The sequence below is a fragment of the Equus asinus genome, chromosome 3, assembly GCF_041296235.1.
Source record: "Equus asinus isolate D_3611 breed Donkey chromosome 3, EquAss-T2T_v2, whole genome shotgun sequence".
Taxonomy (NCBI): Eukaryota; Metazoa; Chordata; class Mammalia; order Perissodactyla; family Equidae; genus Equus; species Equus asinus.
In genome coordinates, this window is record NC_091792.1 from 123,624,485 (window position 1) to 123,641,564 (window position 17,080).

Consider the following 17,080-nt stretch of genomic DNA (forward strand, 5'->3'; position numbering starts at 1 on the left):
AACTGTATTGGTTGAGTTAATGAATGATATATGAAATTAAGTGGAAACTTCTCAGTGGTGTAGAGAAATTCACCTTTATTAACTAGAATGGAACTATACAGGATTTTTTGAATTAATCTGCATTCTGATTAAACCTGAATTAATCAGACTTTCTTTTTAATTCTCTTACATTCCATTTGGTGGAAAAAAAAAAATTCATCATTAAAAAGTAGTTTCACATCCTGATTTATAAAACCAAAGATGGTTTCCACGGGTTGTCCAGAATTAAGTACTGTCAAGACTCATCTTTTAGCCAAAAATATTGGGGGTAATTTTGAGGAAGAAGATTCTGGGATGGGAAGAATCAATCTCCATGAAGTCTCTGGGGGCAAAAGATTCCCCAGTCATCATAATGAATATAGCATTGCCTTTGGACTTGAATGTGAATTGGTCCTGGGTAAATAAGAGCACGATTTATAGCTTGAGCCATCCGTCAGGAATTGACCAAGGAGGCTGGTGTTATTTCTGTTAGAAGTCCTTATATGGCAGCATCCTCCTTTTGGAATTAACACCACAAGACTCCTGATGTTGACTTAACTTCTGATCTAGTAAGTTCATGTTTTCTTTGAAACTTGCTGCAATTTGGCTTTCTTTTACCTCCAAGATAGGACTGATAGTCAGTAGTGATATTATCTACACCCCAAATCCACTGGTCTTTTCTTCTTATTATTTATATAGTTTGGACTCAGAATCCAGTTTCTCACTCTGGCCTCTGAGACACTGCATAATCTGGCTGGCTTCCCTCTCTGACCCAATCTCTTAGCACCCTCCGCTTGTCCACTCAACTTTAGACACATTGACCTTATTACGGATGTTCAAGCACTGTCAGCTTATTCCCACCTCAGAAGCTTTGCCTTCACTGTTCCTTTTGCTTGGAATGCTGATCTTTAGCCTTTTGCAAGATTACCTCTATGTCATCATGCATGTCTCAGTCAAATATCAACCACTTAGAAAGGCCTTCCTTGACAACTGTAGTGGAGCAGCCTTCACCCTCACCAAGTCACTATTTGCTTTCTTTGTCTTCTTCAAAGTAATGATCAATATCAGAAATTCTTTTTTCACATTCTTAATTTGTTCCTCTCACTCAGATAATAACTCTTGAGGGAGGGACTCCACGTGATACAGCACCAAAGTGCTATCTCCATTTCCATTCCCCCTTTTTAAACCCTCACCGTCAGTTTTAATCTTGTCCATCTGACTGTGTCATTTATTTAAATTCTGCCAGAGTAATATTCTTTCTGAGATCTAACTCATTTTACAGCAATATCAGCTTGAATACTCACTGATTGACCCACTGTGTCTAATAAGCCGTCTAATTTCTACACAATCTTTTACCCTCCTTATATCTTCCAAAAACTAACAAAAGAAAATGTAGAATCTTGACTCTGAAGTACAATTATCTTTTAAACTGAAAAATTCCAATGAAAGTCACTTGTAGCAGACATTTATTGCGCTGCTTCCCTGCATTCCTCCTTTCCTTTGGGACCTGCCTCCTTTCCTTTTGGGGACTTGCTTCACTTCCCATTCTATCCTGGGGATCCAAAGAGGAGCTGCCATCTTTGTACATGACTCACTTTTCTTGGCTCCAGTGAGTGGTTGAGGGGTAAGTAAGTAAGGTGAGCTGGGCAAATCAAAGGACCTTACATCCAGGCCACAGTGATTGGATTTGGGATGCTTAAAATTCTTCAACAAGATTTGTTTTAATTGGAGGTGGGAAAGAAGACTTCTTTCCTTTTTGGTCACAAAAGTCAATGGATTTGAGTTTAGAGCTGCCAGAGCCTATCCCCTGGCTTTTGGAAAAGTCACTTGCAGACAAGAAAACCACCCTCCCCTTTCCTCACACTCCTTCCCACAGCAGGAAGTGGAGATGAGAGATGGAGAGTCCTGAAGGTACTCAGCTCCTGGCACCAGCCATGCTGGAAACCATCCACATCCCTTTAGTGATTGATTACATTTCTGCTTTTTGATAGTCCAGCACTATTTTAGGTACTAAAATGCTGACCTTTTTCTTAGCGTAACTTAGTATAACTCTTAACTGAAACTTTTTTTAAATCTCTGAAGTTTGAATAATTTTATCTTGTAATATACCAAGAGAGTCATATTCTGCTTTAAAAATTTGAATTGAATAAAGGTGCATTTTTCTATACTCGTAATCCTCGAGAAGGGGAAGAAAAGGCCAAATAACAAAGCAAAGCTTCTATTAGAAAAATAAATTCTACCGTGGTTCACAGTCTTTCTGAACTAGTGGCATAAAAAATGGCATACTGTAATTGAAACTGGTAATCTCTAGCTTTACACTGATGAACTAAAGAAAATGAAGATGTATACGAAACGCTTTCTTTGAAACTAAACTCAGGTTCCTGTAAATAAAATGTTGAGTCTCTCTTTCCTAAAAATAAAAAAAATAATTGTTCCAAAAAGTTTCCTCTAAGTTATGAAAAAAAAGATCAGATTTTTAAAGATAAAATAACCAGAAGGAGGGGCGGCCCCGTGGCCGAGTGGTTAAGTTTGCGCGCTCCGCTTTGATGGCCCAGGGTTTCGCAGGTTCGGATCCCGGACGTGGACGTGGCGCGGCTCGTCAGGCCATGCTGAGGCAACGTCCCACATGCCACGACTAGAAGGATCCACAACTGAAATATACAAGTATATACTGGGGGGCTTTGGGGAGAAGATGAAGAAGAAGAAGAAGAAAAAAAATTGGCAACAGATATTAGCTCAGGAGCCAATCTTCAAAAAAAACAAAAACAAAAATAAAAAACCCGAAGGATACTGTTGAGCTGGTGTAGTTTCTGAAAGAGGTGTATCTTTTGCTCAAAAATATACTTACAACTTGACACCATTTACTCAGCTTGTTTCATAAGATTGAGTTTTATAAGCGATCAAATGGTATTTTAATTTAAAATTTTTGCGATTCATTCTTCTTCCACTTTTAATGAAAAGTTTATGTAGTACTTTATTTTATTGACTTTATTTTCTAATTTATATTCAATGATAATGTTTGTTCAGTAGTTATATTTTATAAATTTATATTTTACTTCATGTTATACTTTTGTAATTTTATATGGGAAATGAATGAAATATTTATTCACTGATTTTTTTATTTTATGAAATATGAGCACTCTGCAATTTAATTTTATAATCCATAATTTCTCTATTTGCTTTGAGATAGTTTTTGTCTCTTGTACCCATAGATCATAGCCTAATACAGTTATTATACTCTACCTCTGAGGTAGACAAATGAATAAAATTATATATTTTCAGTTAAGGTTGCAATAAAAATATTTTCTTAAATACTAAGTTGACTGGAAAAATAAACTCAGGCTTCATACTTTCCTTTAAACATTTGGGTTGATGGGAGTTTGGCTGTATAAAGGGTAAGACGAGCTGTCTATCCAGATGAATGATTCTATAGTAGGGTTCATTCATGTTTTATTTGAAACCTATTATGCCTTTCTGTCAAAATTTCCAGGTCACCTTTCTACTTGACAAAATAATTTAACTAGCTTTTAATATTAACATGTCTAGTCTATAGGAACCAAACAGAGGTAATAATGTGACAGGATTTAAGAAAAGATTTTTAAAATCAGATACTAAGTGTCTAGTGGAAGTGTTCCAAGTTCTGAACAGGATGCTCAGAATTGCAAATAATGTATCTTGTCCACTACACAAGGCATTTGCATATCAAGACTAATTGTCAGCACTGAGGTTGAATACTCAGATTATTTTTCCCTGGTAATAGACACAAGAAAACAGTTCTTGTCCTTCCACTGAAATGTGTAACGTGTGTTGCTGCCAAATTAAAGAAGCGCTTGACTTTTGGGGATTTGTGCTGACCTTTATTTTTTAAGTCAGCAGCCCCAACATAATTATAATACAAGCATGCGATGCCTTATTACTAAACACCAAGTGGCTTCATGAGAGTGACACAAGATTTATAGGGCAAATTGTCTAGAGATCCGATTGTTCACCTAAGCCTTGAAATGTAAAATTCCTATCAGAATGTCAAGATGTTTCATCATTCTGGTTAAATTCTGTCTTCTCATTTCATTGTGCATGCGTCAGGGGAATTATACATTTTTTATATGTGTCTTAAAGCCACACAATTCAAGGAGTAAATTTGAGCGAAATCCTTTCACTTTTCTGTGCAGTACTGCCTTAGACCCAGAGCAGAGGGGCCTTGCCATGGGCCCCAGGATTTACAGCAGTGGTTCTCAACCAGGGGTGACTTTGTCCCTAGGAAGCATTTGGAAATGTCTATAGACATTTTTGACTGTCAACACAGGAGACGTGGGGTGATAGGAGCATCTAGTGGGCAGAAACCAGGGATCATGCAAAACATCCTACAATGCACAGGACAGCCCCACATAGAAAATAATTCTCCGGTATAAAATGTCAGTAGTGACAAGGATGAGAGACCCTGGTTTAGAGGGACCACTCTGGCCCCATGGGGCTAGGAGTCTGTCAGCCATGGAGTTATGTCCACTTGGAGCCTGGTCCCTGATCTAAAGTAATGTTTTCAAAGTGTGGTTCCAGATCAACAGTGTCAGCATCACTTTGGATCTTGTTAGAAAGGCAACTTTTTGGGCTCCATCTCAGACTTACCATCTCAGGGATCTGGAGATGGGGCCAACAATGTTCGTTATAACATATCCTCTGGGTGATTCTGATGAATGGTAAAGTTTGAAAACCACTGTTCCAAGGAGTCCAAGAATCCTACAGTTGTGGCTAAAAGATATGTTTATCAAGATGGGAAGATAGAATATATTTCCTTTAACAGTTTGTTAACTCGATTTTTAACATGTAAATGTGTAGACATACAGCATGTGGGCCTCTACTTGTCCTCTTGCTGTAGGCCCCAAAGATGTTTGGGATGGGTCTGTATCTGTGCCTCAGTTTTCTCAGGCTGTCAAATGAAGGCATTGGATTAGATCGTTGCTTGAATTTCCTTCTCTGTCTATGATGTCATGGCTGCTATAGAGGCATTTGGGTCTGGCTGCATTCCCGCACAGACTCTCTTAGGATACAGTGACTAATGCTTAATCACTGGCAAAATGTTTTTTGCTCTTTTGCTCTCTACCCAACAGATTTCTTTAATTTGTCTCTTGATATAATATGGAAAAAGATCAGTCAAATGCATTACCAATTGTCAAACCAAATTTGAGCAGCTGTTAATTTCCAGATACTTTTTAATAGCATGATTTACATTGTGTATGTAATTATAAAAATTAAAAAGTATGGACACATATACTTGATGAGTTTGTAAATTGGCATTACTCTTTGAAGGAGAAATTCATGCCATTAATGAAAAATTTAAGTTTTGATTTAATAATTTTATTTCTAGGAATTTATTCTACTTGTGCATGTAGGCAAAGGTGAATAGCTAAGCGTGTTAACTGCTGCTTTTTTGTTATAGCCAAAAGTTGGAAACAGCCTACATGTGCATCAATAGTGGATTGGTTAAGTAAACGTATGTACATCCGCGTAATGGAACACTGTGCAGTTGTAAAAAGAACACGGTGTGTGTTGCTAATGAAGAAGGCTACATGGTGTTCAAAGTGTGAGGAGCGGTATTTTGACATCAGACCATAGAGATTCAAGTGTCAGTTCTGTGTGATCACGGGAAAGTTACTCATTCTCTCTTTGCCTCAAATTTTTATCTCCAAACTGGGGAATAATAATAAAGCATACTTTACAAAGTTGTTAAGAGGTTTAAATAAAATAAAATGAGTTAGTCTTTTAGTGCTTGGGATACAGAAAATAGTTAACAAATGTTAACTATTGCTATGGAAAGACTTCCAAGAGAAATCATTAAATGAAAATATCATCAACACCACACAGAACAATGTGTATAGACTGAAAAAAGAGGGCGTTTATACATGGATTATCGAAAAAGGTTGGCGAGGATAGGCAGATGCTCTCAGTCAGGGTTTATGCCATTTGTTTTAAAATCAAATGATTAAATTCCAATGGTTTTTCAATACATCTAGGATAGGAAGAATATTTTTTCATTGTATAATTTTTATTTTTTCCATGTATAAGCATTACTTTTATAATTTAAAAAATTATTTAAAAGAAAACTAACAAAAATTGAGATCACACAGATGCTCAGATGCTTTATGATGGCAGAGATAGAACCATGTGGATTCACTGATATTTTTTTATTGGACCCTAGGGTGACATTTCTAGTTCTGAAAGATTTATTTTTGTGCATGAGAAGCATGCTAGTGTGTAAGCATTTCACAGAAAGCTAATTTTTATGGGGATACTCCCCTTCTTCTTGATGATGAATTTCTTAGATTTTCCACTTGATGTAACAGAGATTCAGCCTAAATTGCCTTACTTGTTGGAGGCTAATGAATGAAATGCAAAAATGTCCCATGTGCAATGAGGTAACTGAAGGGGTCTTGTGGACTGAAAGACTGAAGTGTCATTTGCAATGATTTTTCTATCCAGCATCAGTGAAAATCCTGCGCTGAATCGTCCTCCTCATGCAAGTCCCCTGTGGCCCTATGAATATCTGCCTAAAGAATGACTTCATTAAGCAAGAAATCTGAAGCTGATCTTCCTTTGGCTTTTTGCCAGTAAAACGCCTGGATTTAAGAGGCCACAGGCTGTTCTATTGCCCAAAGTAATTCTCAGGAGGCAGGTGTCAAGAGAAACACCATGAGTGATACGTGTGGCCTCTGACTTTTATACGTTCCATCCCACCGTGTCTTCGTATGCAGGACTTCTGGGGTTAATAGAAAGCCAGACTCCCATTTTGGTCGAGGAAAAGAAAAATTCTCATTTTGCAGTAGGTTTTGTGAAGTTTTCTGTAATCTAACAGTTCCTTCAAGTTTCTAAATAAATTTAAATCTTGTGCAACTCTTCTTAAAGTGCAGTCAGGGTTTATGCCATTTTTTTAAAAAGCAAATGATTAGAATTCACTCATTATTAAGGACTCTGTTTTGTTTTTATTCTTTGGCTCTTTTTCTATCAAGTGTCCTCTTTAGAGGATTTTTCTCTTTTTAAGAGTAACAGGATTGGGGGAGATTTTCGTTTCTTTTATTTTCTGTAATGTGATTACGGTAGTTTTTAAATAATTAATAGTCAGGTGAAATGATCATTTTTCTTTCAGTGCCACTGAATCTAACTTTTCTTCCCTTCCTGTGCCCCCTACTTTTTTATTTTGAAAAAAAAAATGGCATCCCATTATTGAAAAAGAAAGTCACTAAGCATGCAGACTCGACGCTCCCACAATTGCAAGATTTCCAGATTCATTTGAACCCTCAATGCTGCTTGCCATTCTTCTAAGTTATCTTTGATGTGTTTCTTCAAACACTTCCACCAGGAAACAATTCCATACACATGTCACTTTCCTCGTCATCATGCAGCCCTGCCACTCCCCAGCTTTCATCCTAGGAGCTCACCTCCTACTTGGAAAGAAAAGTGGAGACTACCTGATTTGAATTCTCTTGATGAATTCTCTCCCCCTCTCCAACGCCAACAAAGTGCCTGCTTCCTTCTCTCCTACTTCCTTCTAGCTTCAGAAAACGTTCTCCTTCCTCCTGTCTAAAACTAATTCCTTTACCTTTTCTACCCTTGATAGCATCAGGTGATAAAAATCCAAAACATTTTCTTCAAATATGGATTGCCTAAATAAACCAACTTTTTCATGAAGAATAGGGTATTATACAAAAAAATACAAGTACTTTTGAAAACTAAGGTTTTAAATCTTGGATACAGTGTCACCATATTTTCTCTGAATGACTAAATGAGACATTCACAGGAAATATTAGCAGAGGTTGAGTGAGAATATAGGTAAAGAGCAAAATAATGTTGTCTAAGTCCCATCTCTATTTTCCAGAGTTCTTTTTAATTTTTAGTGCATAAAGATTTCGCAGTATGTTGAAAAAATTCCACTTAAAATTTTATATCGTCTAAACAGATACTAACTGACCATCGATTCTCTATTGTTTATTTTATTTTAAAGTATTGCTATATTGCAGGATTACAATGGTCAAGAAAAGAGGAGACAAAACTCCAGCTAGATAAATTTTATTTCACTTTTGATCCCTGCCTAAAGTTGCTCTTGTTTTCCAGATATTGGACATTTTACATCATATACATTAGAATTCTGTCACCTCACAAAGTTCAAATACATGTCAGCAGAGAGAATGACTAAAACAGCTGTAAAAATTTGGGCCATTATTGCTTCAGGATGCTTTTAGTAACTTCCCTCTTACTGCACATTCCATGCCAAATTTCTAATACAAATCTCCCTCTTGAAATATTGACTTATGATGTAATGGTTCTTTTTGAAAGAGAATGAGTGCTAAATAATGATATTGCCTGGTCAAAGATCATTGTACTTTGAATGTTTATCTGATATTTGCCCTTCTATCAGAGAGCCGTCTGTGACCGGATTGATACAGGAGCAGGAGCAAGACCAGCAGTGGCTGACACTACACTCCAACTGGGAGAGCCTCAGTGGGACCACTTTGCATGAACTGCTGGTCGAAGGGTAAAACAACCTTCACAAGAGCTGTGTAGAGTAGATTCCAGATCAAAGTTTACCATCAGGGGCCTTCTTTTATGTCTAATTTAAAATAATCCAAATTTGTCACGTCAATAGAGAGCTCCCGTAGAATGGTGATTGGCCTTTGTGTTTAACACTGTTTGGTTTTATTCCTTCTTTCTAGACAGACTTTTTTCCTCTTGGCTAATTATGATTTTCTTTAATGATGATTACAGAAACTCTCATGGTGAAGGAGGAGGAACTTGATTTCTAATCGTGCGGTTTTTTCCGTAGCCTATTTGAAATAAATCCTCCTATCTGCCCCTCTCCAGTGCTACATGCAGCTAGTTAACAGAGGGAATGGAAGGAATGATGACTGATAAAACTTGGAGAGTCTGAGGCAAAAACTGACATAAAATGAAGTTATAATCGAGTAGCCTTGAAAGTACACTTCTGAAAATTTCCCCCAGAGAACCATGGCATCTTAAACAGGACTGCCTCCCTTGTCTAAGGGTAAGGGTGCAGAAGGAAGATAAATGGAAGGAATTAACCCTTATCTTAGTGCTTATTACATTGTGGGGACACAGCTATAGAATATTTAAATAACTTGCTCACAAACTCACAGCCCACAGACAGTAAGTGATATCGTCTCAACTCAAACCAAGTTTATCTGAATCCAAATCTTCTAATAAGTGCCAGAGAAAGCACTTCTTAAGAATTCCAAAGAAGAAAACTAAAGGTGGACCATTTCTTTGTAGAATCTCTTGACGTTTTCCCCACAGACCAAACTCTGCTGCCAAATTTCTGAGTATTTGTCAACTGAAGTTCTTCCTTCTAAACAATGACCTGAATCTTTCAACAGAATGATTTGTTTCCCCAAAGTGGGAATGCCAAAAAATCCCTTTCAGGTCAAATAAATAAACTAATTATACAATCATTCTAAATTGGGCATTGGTAGAATGGGTTCTAGTCCTGGCTTGCTAACTAGATATGTGATCTGATATAATCACAGTTTCCTGTGAGATAAAGAGCTGGGACAGACAGTCTTTGATGTCTTTTCCTGTTCCTGCAAGCCATGATTTTGGGATCTAACAAATAACTAATTATTGCGTATCTCTTCTATGCCAGGGTCAGTGCTAAGCTCTGAGGGGATGTAGAAGTGAATGACAAGGGCCCTGGTCTCAAGGAACATATTTGTATAGGTGGACAGAGAGACTATAATCTAGTAAACAAAGTGAATTTCAGACATTTGGAAGTGCTGCAAAGAAATTAAGGATAAAGAGAGAAAGTAAGAAAGAGATACAACTTGACGTTGTAGGAAGGCAAAAAGCAAACATACCTTTTTCTGCTTTATATAATTTATTATGTACAAATAATTACACATATCCCCATGCAATTTTAGCAAGAAATAAAAATACAGTAAATAATCAAAAAGGAATGTGGAAACGACATACTTAGGGCTGGATTTTATCTTTTTTAGAGGTCTAGCATTCTAAGCACATCACAGTACTTTCAACAGTCTCAAAGTGTTTTCTGTCTTTTAAATTTACACTGTGAATAAATGCTTCATGATTGGAAGAGAACTCTGCAAGCAAAACTTCGCGTATTCTAAACCGAATTCTCTTGTGCAGCTACATTGATAGATGCTTAAACATGGCCCATGTTCTTACCTTCAAAGGTTAACTCAGATTTTTAGAAAGTTCTTCATTTCCTGAACCCACACTGCCTATAAGTTCTACCTACTGGTTATGATCCTGCCATCTAGGGTTTTGTGGAATAAATTTAACCCCCCTTTTTCTGTCAGCTAATCATAGACCCACAGTTTAACAATGAAAGTCTTGGCAAGATTCCTTTCCAGTCTAAATATTTAGTTCCTTTATCTGTTCTCTAACTTTTTGAAGTAATATTTTATTTCTCTCAAACGCTTTCTCAACTTCTTTTGTACATACATGCTCTCTGCATCAGCACAACAATCTGACATGCTCCCTCCTCACCACAGATTCTAAGAAGCAACCCAGTTTCCTCCCTTTTCCTCTCTCTACCTTGAGAATCGTGGTTTGAATTAATATTCTGGGTGGTACCGCCAGCCAAGATGATGTGGGAAACTTGAAAACAGTAGTTTCTCTTCCCACAGATGTGAAATTATGATGATGATATTAAATAAACTAAAGAAGAGAACACATCCTCCAAACACCCCCACCCCTGAGGTGATCTCTGACCACAACTCTGCCTTGAGAATTTCTGCACTAAGTATAGTCGTTAGTCAAAGATGCAACCTCTGCTAACAATTGAATCTATGTGTTGCTTTTCACTGATAAAGTGTTTGAAGTGAAGATAAATATGTAGCTTAATATTATGCCATTTTATCTTTCCAAATCTAGGCAGTCTTGTCACAGCAGAAGTAAGATTTCTCTTCTGTGTACTAAACAAGGTGAGAGAATGAGTGATGGAGCAATGGGATACGAACTTCATTTAACCGAATTGGCTCAGGGGGAAAATGATCACTGTACATGACAGCAAAGATTCAAGCATCTAGCTGGGTTTGGCAGAGAGTCATATGCTGTCTTTCCTGCTCCTTGGTAGACTGTGGGCACCGCCCTGCTGCCCGAATGAACAAAAGGATCCTCGGGGGTCGGACGAGTCGCCCTGGAAGGTGGCCATGGCAGTGTTCCCTGCAGAGTGAACCCAGTGGACACATTTGTGGCTGTGTCCTCATTGCCAAGAAGTGGGTTCTGACAGTTGCCCACTGCTTCGAGGGGTAAGCTGCATCTTTTCTTTTTTGCTTTGCCTGAATCTGATCATTTTGTCATTGGGGCATTCTTAGTGGCATATGTAATTCTGTGATGCCATTTCAGTGCAAAAGCCACGGTTGATCTACTTCCTGGGGCTTTATCTGCTTAGATTTTTCTACCCTCGGTGTTGTCATCCTGTACATGTGCTGCTCATTTATTGGCAAAGGATATATAATGCTTATGATTTACGTCCTAAAGAGGGAGGGAGAGGAAGAGGTTTAGAAGACTGACATTGCCGCCAGCAGTAGTCTTTTTTCTAGCCCTCTTTATATGCATCAAGTACATCTGAAGTCAAACAGAGGGATTTACTTGGACGCTACAGTCAGGTTAGATTGCTGGAGGAACTAGTGAGGAGTTTGGCAAGCAGAGTTAAAGATACATTATATGTATTAGTCAGGATTCTCCAGAGAAACAGACCAATGAGACAGACAGAAGGAGAGAGAGAGAGAAATGTATTTTAAGAAATTGGCTCACAAGATCGTGGAGGCTTGGCGAGTCAAAAATACGATTGGCAAGCTGGAGACTGCAATTCTATCCAAGGGCAGTCTGCTAGTAGAATTTCTTCTCACTCAGCGGAGGTCAAGTCTTTGTTCTAGTCTCCAACTTATCGGATGAGGATAATCACGTCATGGAGGGTAATCTGCTGTACTCAAAGTCCACCAATGTAAATGTTAAACCAAATGTTTGACCAAATATTTGAGTACCGTGACCCAGCCACGTTGGCATATAAAATTAACCATCACAGTGTACCTAAAGGGAGCAGAAAAATAAGATGAAGGGGAAACCTACTCCAAATTGACAAATGTCACTGTGGAAGGTCCTCATCTGTTCTGACTATCTGTTGTTGTGTAATTTAGGAGAAAAAAATACAATAACAACAGCAAACAAAAAAACTTCAGACATAGCGGTGCAGTTTGTCTCTGCTGGGCAATGTCTGGGGTCTCCGCTGGAAGATTCTAAGGCTAGGGCTTGAACCATCTGAAGTCTGGCGGTCAGAGCTGCCCATTGGCTGGGGCCTTAGTTCCTCTCCATATGGGACTCACAGCTTGGTGACTGGTATCCTCCAGAGTGAGCTTCCCAAAAAGGGAGCCAGGAGGAAGATAGGTGGCCTTTGACCTTTCCTCCAAAGACACACAACATTGCTTCTGCTCTGTGGTTGGTCAGAGCCCTCACAAGCCCCGCCCAGATCCAAAGGGAACAAACAAAGCAGCCTCCTCTCAGCAAGAGGAGTGTCAAAGGGTTTGAGGACATGTTTGAAAAACCACTACACCACCCATTTTATTCAATTTATTTTTAATAATTTTACTTTATTTCACAGTAATATTAGGTAATAGCAAAAACTTAAAACAAAATTGCTCACAGTTCTATCACCTAATTGATATTTGCATTTGACTAGGTTAATTTCTAGAAAAAAATGCAATTTTTTTTTTTGCCTGTTATTATTTTTTTTAGCTTTGCCACTTACTGTGTCTCTGTGGGTCAATTACTTAGCTTCTTTGGGCTACCGTTTCCTCATTGGTGAAATGAGGGAACTAATAGTCCCTACCTCACAGGGTTGGTGAGAGCGTATAGTGAGATTGTCTATGGAAAGCTTGAGAACCATCCTGGCATCAATCAGTAAGACCTCAATAAAGATCAACTTTTCTTTTAAAAAATTATTACTAAAAACACATATTCTACCTTTTTCCGTAGCCTTACAGCATGGGTACTTTTGCATTTTGCTAGCACTATTTTTATCTCCTGCCATACTCTCTCTTTTACTTTCTCATTCTCCTCATGATAACCCCTGTTACAGCCTAGTGGAATATTCCTCCACAGTTATAAACATAGTTTTCGCAGGGTGTCATTGTTTACTTTCACAGTTTGGAATCACACTCTATACTTTTGTTTGTAAGTTGCTTTTCTCATGTAGCAGTATCTCATGGACATCCCTCCAGGTCAATAGATGTAGCTCTAGCTTATTGTTTTCAGAGCTAAATGATATTCCATAATATAGATTTACCATAACTTTTTCTTTTATTCCCCAGTTGGTGGGCATTCAGGTTAGTTCCAGATTGCTACCATTTTAACAATACCGCAGTACATCTTCTTATATAAAGCTACTCACCTACTGGTACTTTTGTTTCTATAGGACAGAGTCCCAGCACATATATTTAGCTCCACCTGGGGGTTAGAGAGATGAATACGTGTTTCCTTCCTTGGAGTGCTAACCTAGTGAGGAGACAGACAGTTAAACAAATAATTAGAATATAATGTGATAAGTGATGATAAAATGGAAAAGTGTATATCCAGTTATTTGATTTCTCTTTTGGGGGAAATAGAATATAAAAAACCAAACCAATACCTCCTATTGGGAACTTTTAAGGTGTAAGACCCAAAATGATTGGAAGAGTCTGTATAGTACGTCAGGAAATACACTGCAATGTTGTCGCTTCAGAAGGTGCCAGATGTTTCCAGATGTCTTTTCCAATTCTGATTTATAACTCCCTGATAAGCAGAGAATTATACTAGCAAGAGTACATTCATCAAAAGATGATTATCTAAATGAATCCAACAGGTCTTTGAGGGAACAACACTCTTTACGGGCATTAATCCAGGTTCATACGCCACTTTTGTCATTTCCATATGTGGTGTCCAATTTTCCCTCACTGACAGATCTGTGAAGGTCTTGCAATAGAGAAGAAATATGTGGTGATAATTAAGGAAATGGATATGATATCAAAGGCCTCGGTGAAATTTCATGGAAGACTAAACTTAACAGAACTGTCAGGAGGGGCCTGGCCTATCCATAAGAAACTAGAAATTGCCAAACTTCTAACAAGCTTTCGCTTGAATGTGTGCTAATAACTCTGATTCTGTTTTCCATTCTCTCCAGTGGCCCTGCAAGCTTTTGAGAACTTCTAATTGTAAGCCTTACTCTGCTGGAGCCATCAATTGCTGCAATTAATGGAATTTACTTCATATCCTGATCCCATACTTTGACAAGGCCCACTGTGCCCCATCTGTAGGTCTTCTCAAGCCTGTCTCTTTTAATTATATTCATGCAAAAAAGACAAGTACGTTTTGCTCTTCCATGGAGAGGTACTTAAAAATCCCACACGAGAATTAAAAACATGAGATGCTGAGCTGATCAGATCAAGTCCCATAGGCCCTAATAACAGTTCAACTTCAACGGTTCTAAGGAATAAAGACTTTGACTTTCACGGGTAATTGAACAAGCAATTTTCCTGCCTTCTTCCACCTCTGTAAGACTTAAGGATGAACTTCCTAGGCTGGCACACAACTAGCAATTGTCAGAAGCATCTAATTCCTCTCTAGGAAGCCTGCATGAAAAACTGTCAGCTCGCTATGTGACCACAACCCTTAACCCTGCTGGGTTACTCACCTCTTGATTTCTACCACACCAGTTCTTTACTCCGACAAGATTGTGGTGGCTTGTCTGCACTTCTTCCCCTATTATCTCAGCCCATCAACCTCTTCCTCATCCCCTTTCTTTCCCCAGCTAACCTAGTGCCCTGGGCTTATCACTTCAGTCCTCTAGCCTTCTTTCTGTCGCTGAAATCCTCCAAGCTCATTCTTACCTCAGGACCTTTGAACTTGCTGCTTCTGCAGTTTGGGGCACTCTCATAGAATCACAAAACTACCTCCTTCCTGTCATTCACATCTCAATTCAAGGGTCATTTTGTCAAAGGCCTTCCTTAACTATCCCAGCTAAGGTGACCCCCATCAGTTATCCCTCTATCACATTACTCTAGCTTTTCATTTCTAAGTACCCGAGATAATCTTATTTGTTTATATATTTTTTTAGCCTAGTAGAATGAAAAATCTATGAGGGGATGAACTCTGTCTTCCTCACCCTCGTGTTTTTATTTCTTTCAGCATGGACGATAACAGCCACTCAATAAATATTTGTTAACTGACTAACCAGCCCCTTCTTGATGTTTCTTAGTAATCACATCTGTAATTCTTTTAGTAGTTAGGACTATAGTTTGTCTGGAACTGGAAATGTCAGCTCATCTACAGAAGGTCAGTGATTTCTCACTGACTCGTCCCGTATTTTAGACCACACATCAGTTCAAAACATCAATGTATTAAGCACCTGTACGTTTTATCATACAGAAGATGAACTTTCTGGATATTGTCTGAAGATCATTTTCTTTGAATGGGAGAAATTGGAAGTACAGGAAACTTCAAATAGTTTTGCTTTGTCTTAGTTACTTACTAATATTATTTGCCACAGACAGAAATTTTCCTCTTTTTGCACATTATTTTGCTGAAAAGCAGTTTTTACTTTTCCTACTTTTTGCCTTTTTTAAACAAACCCCTGATCACTCTATGAGTAAGATTTTCTGACAGTTACTACGGTTTCATGCCACTCTTGTGATAGACTTTCCAGTTACAAAGCTCTGGGATCGCTTTGTAGTCAAATTTAGTTTTTAGCTGATTCTTTATTTTCTTACTGCAGTCATTTGTGATGGTAGCATCAGAATTTGGCACTTGAACTCCCCTGTCTATGTTGAGCTGCACTTGTTTTAAGAGTCTCTGGACACATTATGATCTCTGTAGTTTTTCAAAACAGGTCTAGGATATGTATCTGACTATCCCTTTTTCTTGATTTTTTGGAGCCTGGGATGACAAAATTGTTTACTTTCTGTAATTTCATCACTGATGGATAGCTTCCCACCACTCCTGGGAGATATGTTCGGGAAAGAGAAGATATCTTCCTGCTACTTGTCATCCTATGGCTCACCAGTGAGTCTCTACCCATCCTACATATTTTCCCTCCAGTGGCCAGAACTTAATTCCTATGTTGATGCCTGTGGACCCTTCTCTTTGTTTCAGAGAAGTTTAGTAGAAAACGCGTGGTCAAGGGCTAAAAAGACCAGCATTCTGCTCTGTTACCATCACTTACTGGCTCTGTGACTTTAGATGAGTCATCCATTGCTTCAAGTCACTGCTTTCTCTTCTTTAAAATGGAATAAGAATTCCTATGTACACCTCACAGTTGGTGAGAAGATCATTTGAAATAATGTGTGTACAAATACTTGGGAAACTATAAAGCAGAGATCTTATACCAATGAAGAATCCAGGCTGCTGATCTATTTCCTTGTTGTATTCCTTTCTTAACTTTTATCCAGCACTTAAACTCTGGATACTTTACATAAAATCCAGAACTCTGGCTTCCCTTGAACAATTGGAAAGTCAGGTCACACTGGGCATTCCAACATGACAGCAATCAGCAGGGAGCTGACAGGCGGATGACCCTCCAGATGGTAAGAGCTTGTGGTCTGACACCTTCTGCTTATTGGCTTACTTCCAGCCCCTTCTCACATCTACTTTGTGGTCATCCTATTCTAGAGGCTATTCACTGCATGCGTTACAGAGAATTTTTAAAAATACCCAGGGCAGAGCACAATACTGAATGTAAGAGTTTCGTCAGATTTGTAGAACAACAACGATGCCATCGAGTGATATTTCTTTATTGAGAGCAAATTTGGTGGCCTTCAAACTACCTCCACATCACCATTTGCATTGCTATTTCTGGAGGAAGACTTGTAAAATAGGGTGATTTCTATCACAGGTGTTAATTATAAATATTAACCTTTTTCTTCTTAAAAAGGAGATTTTTAATTTATTTAATATTAAATATATTAAAGCAAAATCAGAAAAGGTGAAAGGAAGGAAAATTTTGTGCCCTTAAAAAAAGATAAAGATGGAAGATCTCTAAACTTGGCTAACTGAATTAAGTGAA

The 17,080-nt window shown here is 38.2% G+C and overlaps 1 protein-coding gene across 10 annotated transcripts in view; it reads left to right on the top strand.

The window, feature by feature from the left end:
- The window catches only part of CORIN (corin, serine peptidase), a 212,213-nt gene that overhangs the window by 181,497 nt on the left and 13,636 nt on the right, over window positions 1-17,080 (top strand). For all 10 annotated transcript variants that reach the window (XM_070505945.1, XM_044765920.2, XM_070505943.1 and 7 more), the window contains 3 exons: window positions 8,426-8,542; window positions 10,918-10,967; window positions 11,120-11,294. In XM_070505945.1, the coding sequence (XP_070362046.1) occupies window positions 8,426-8,542; window positions 10,918-10,967; window positions 11,120-11,294 (342 nt within the window). The remainder of the gene's footprint in view (window positions 1-8,425; window positions 8,543-10,917; window positions 10,968-11,119; window positions 11,295-17,080) is intronic.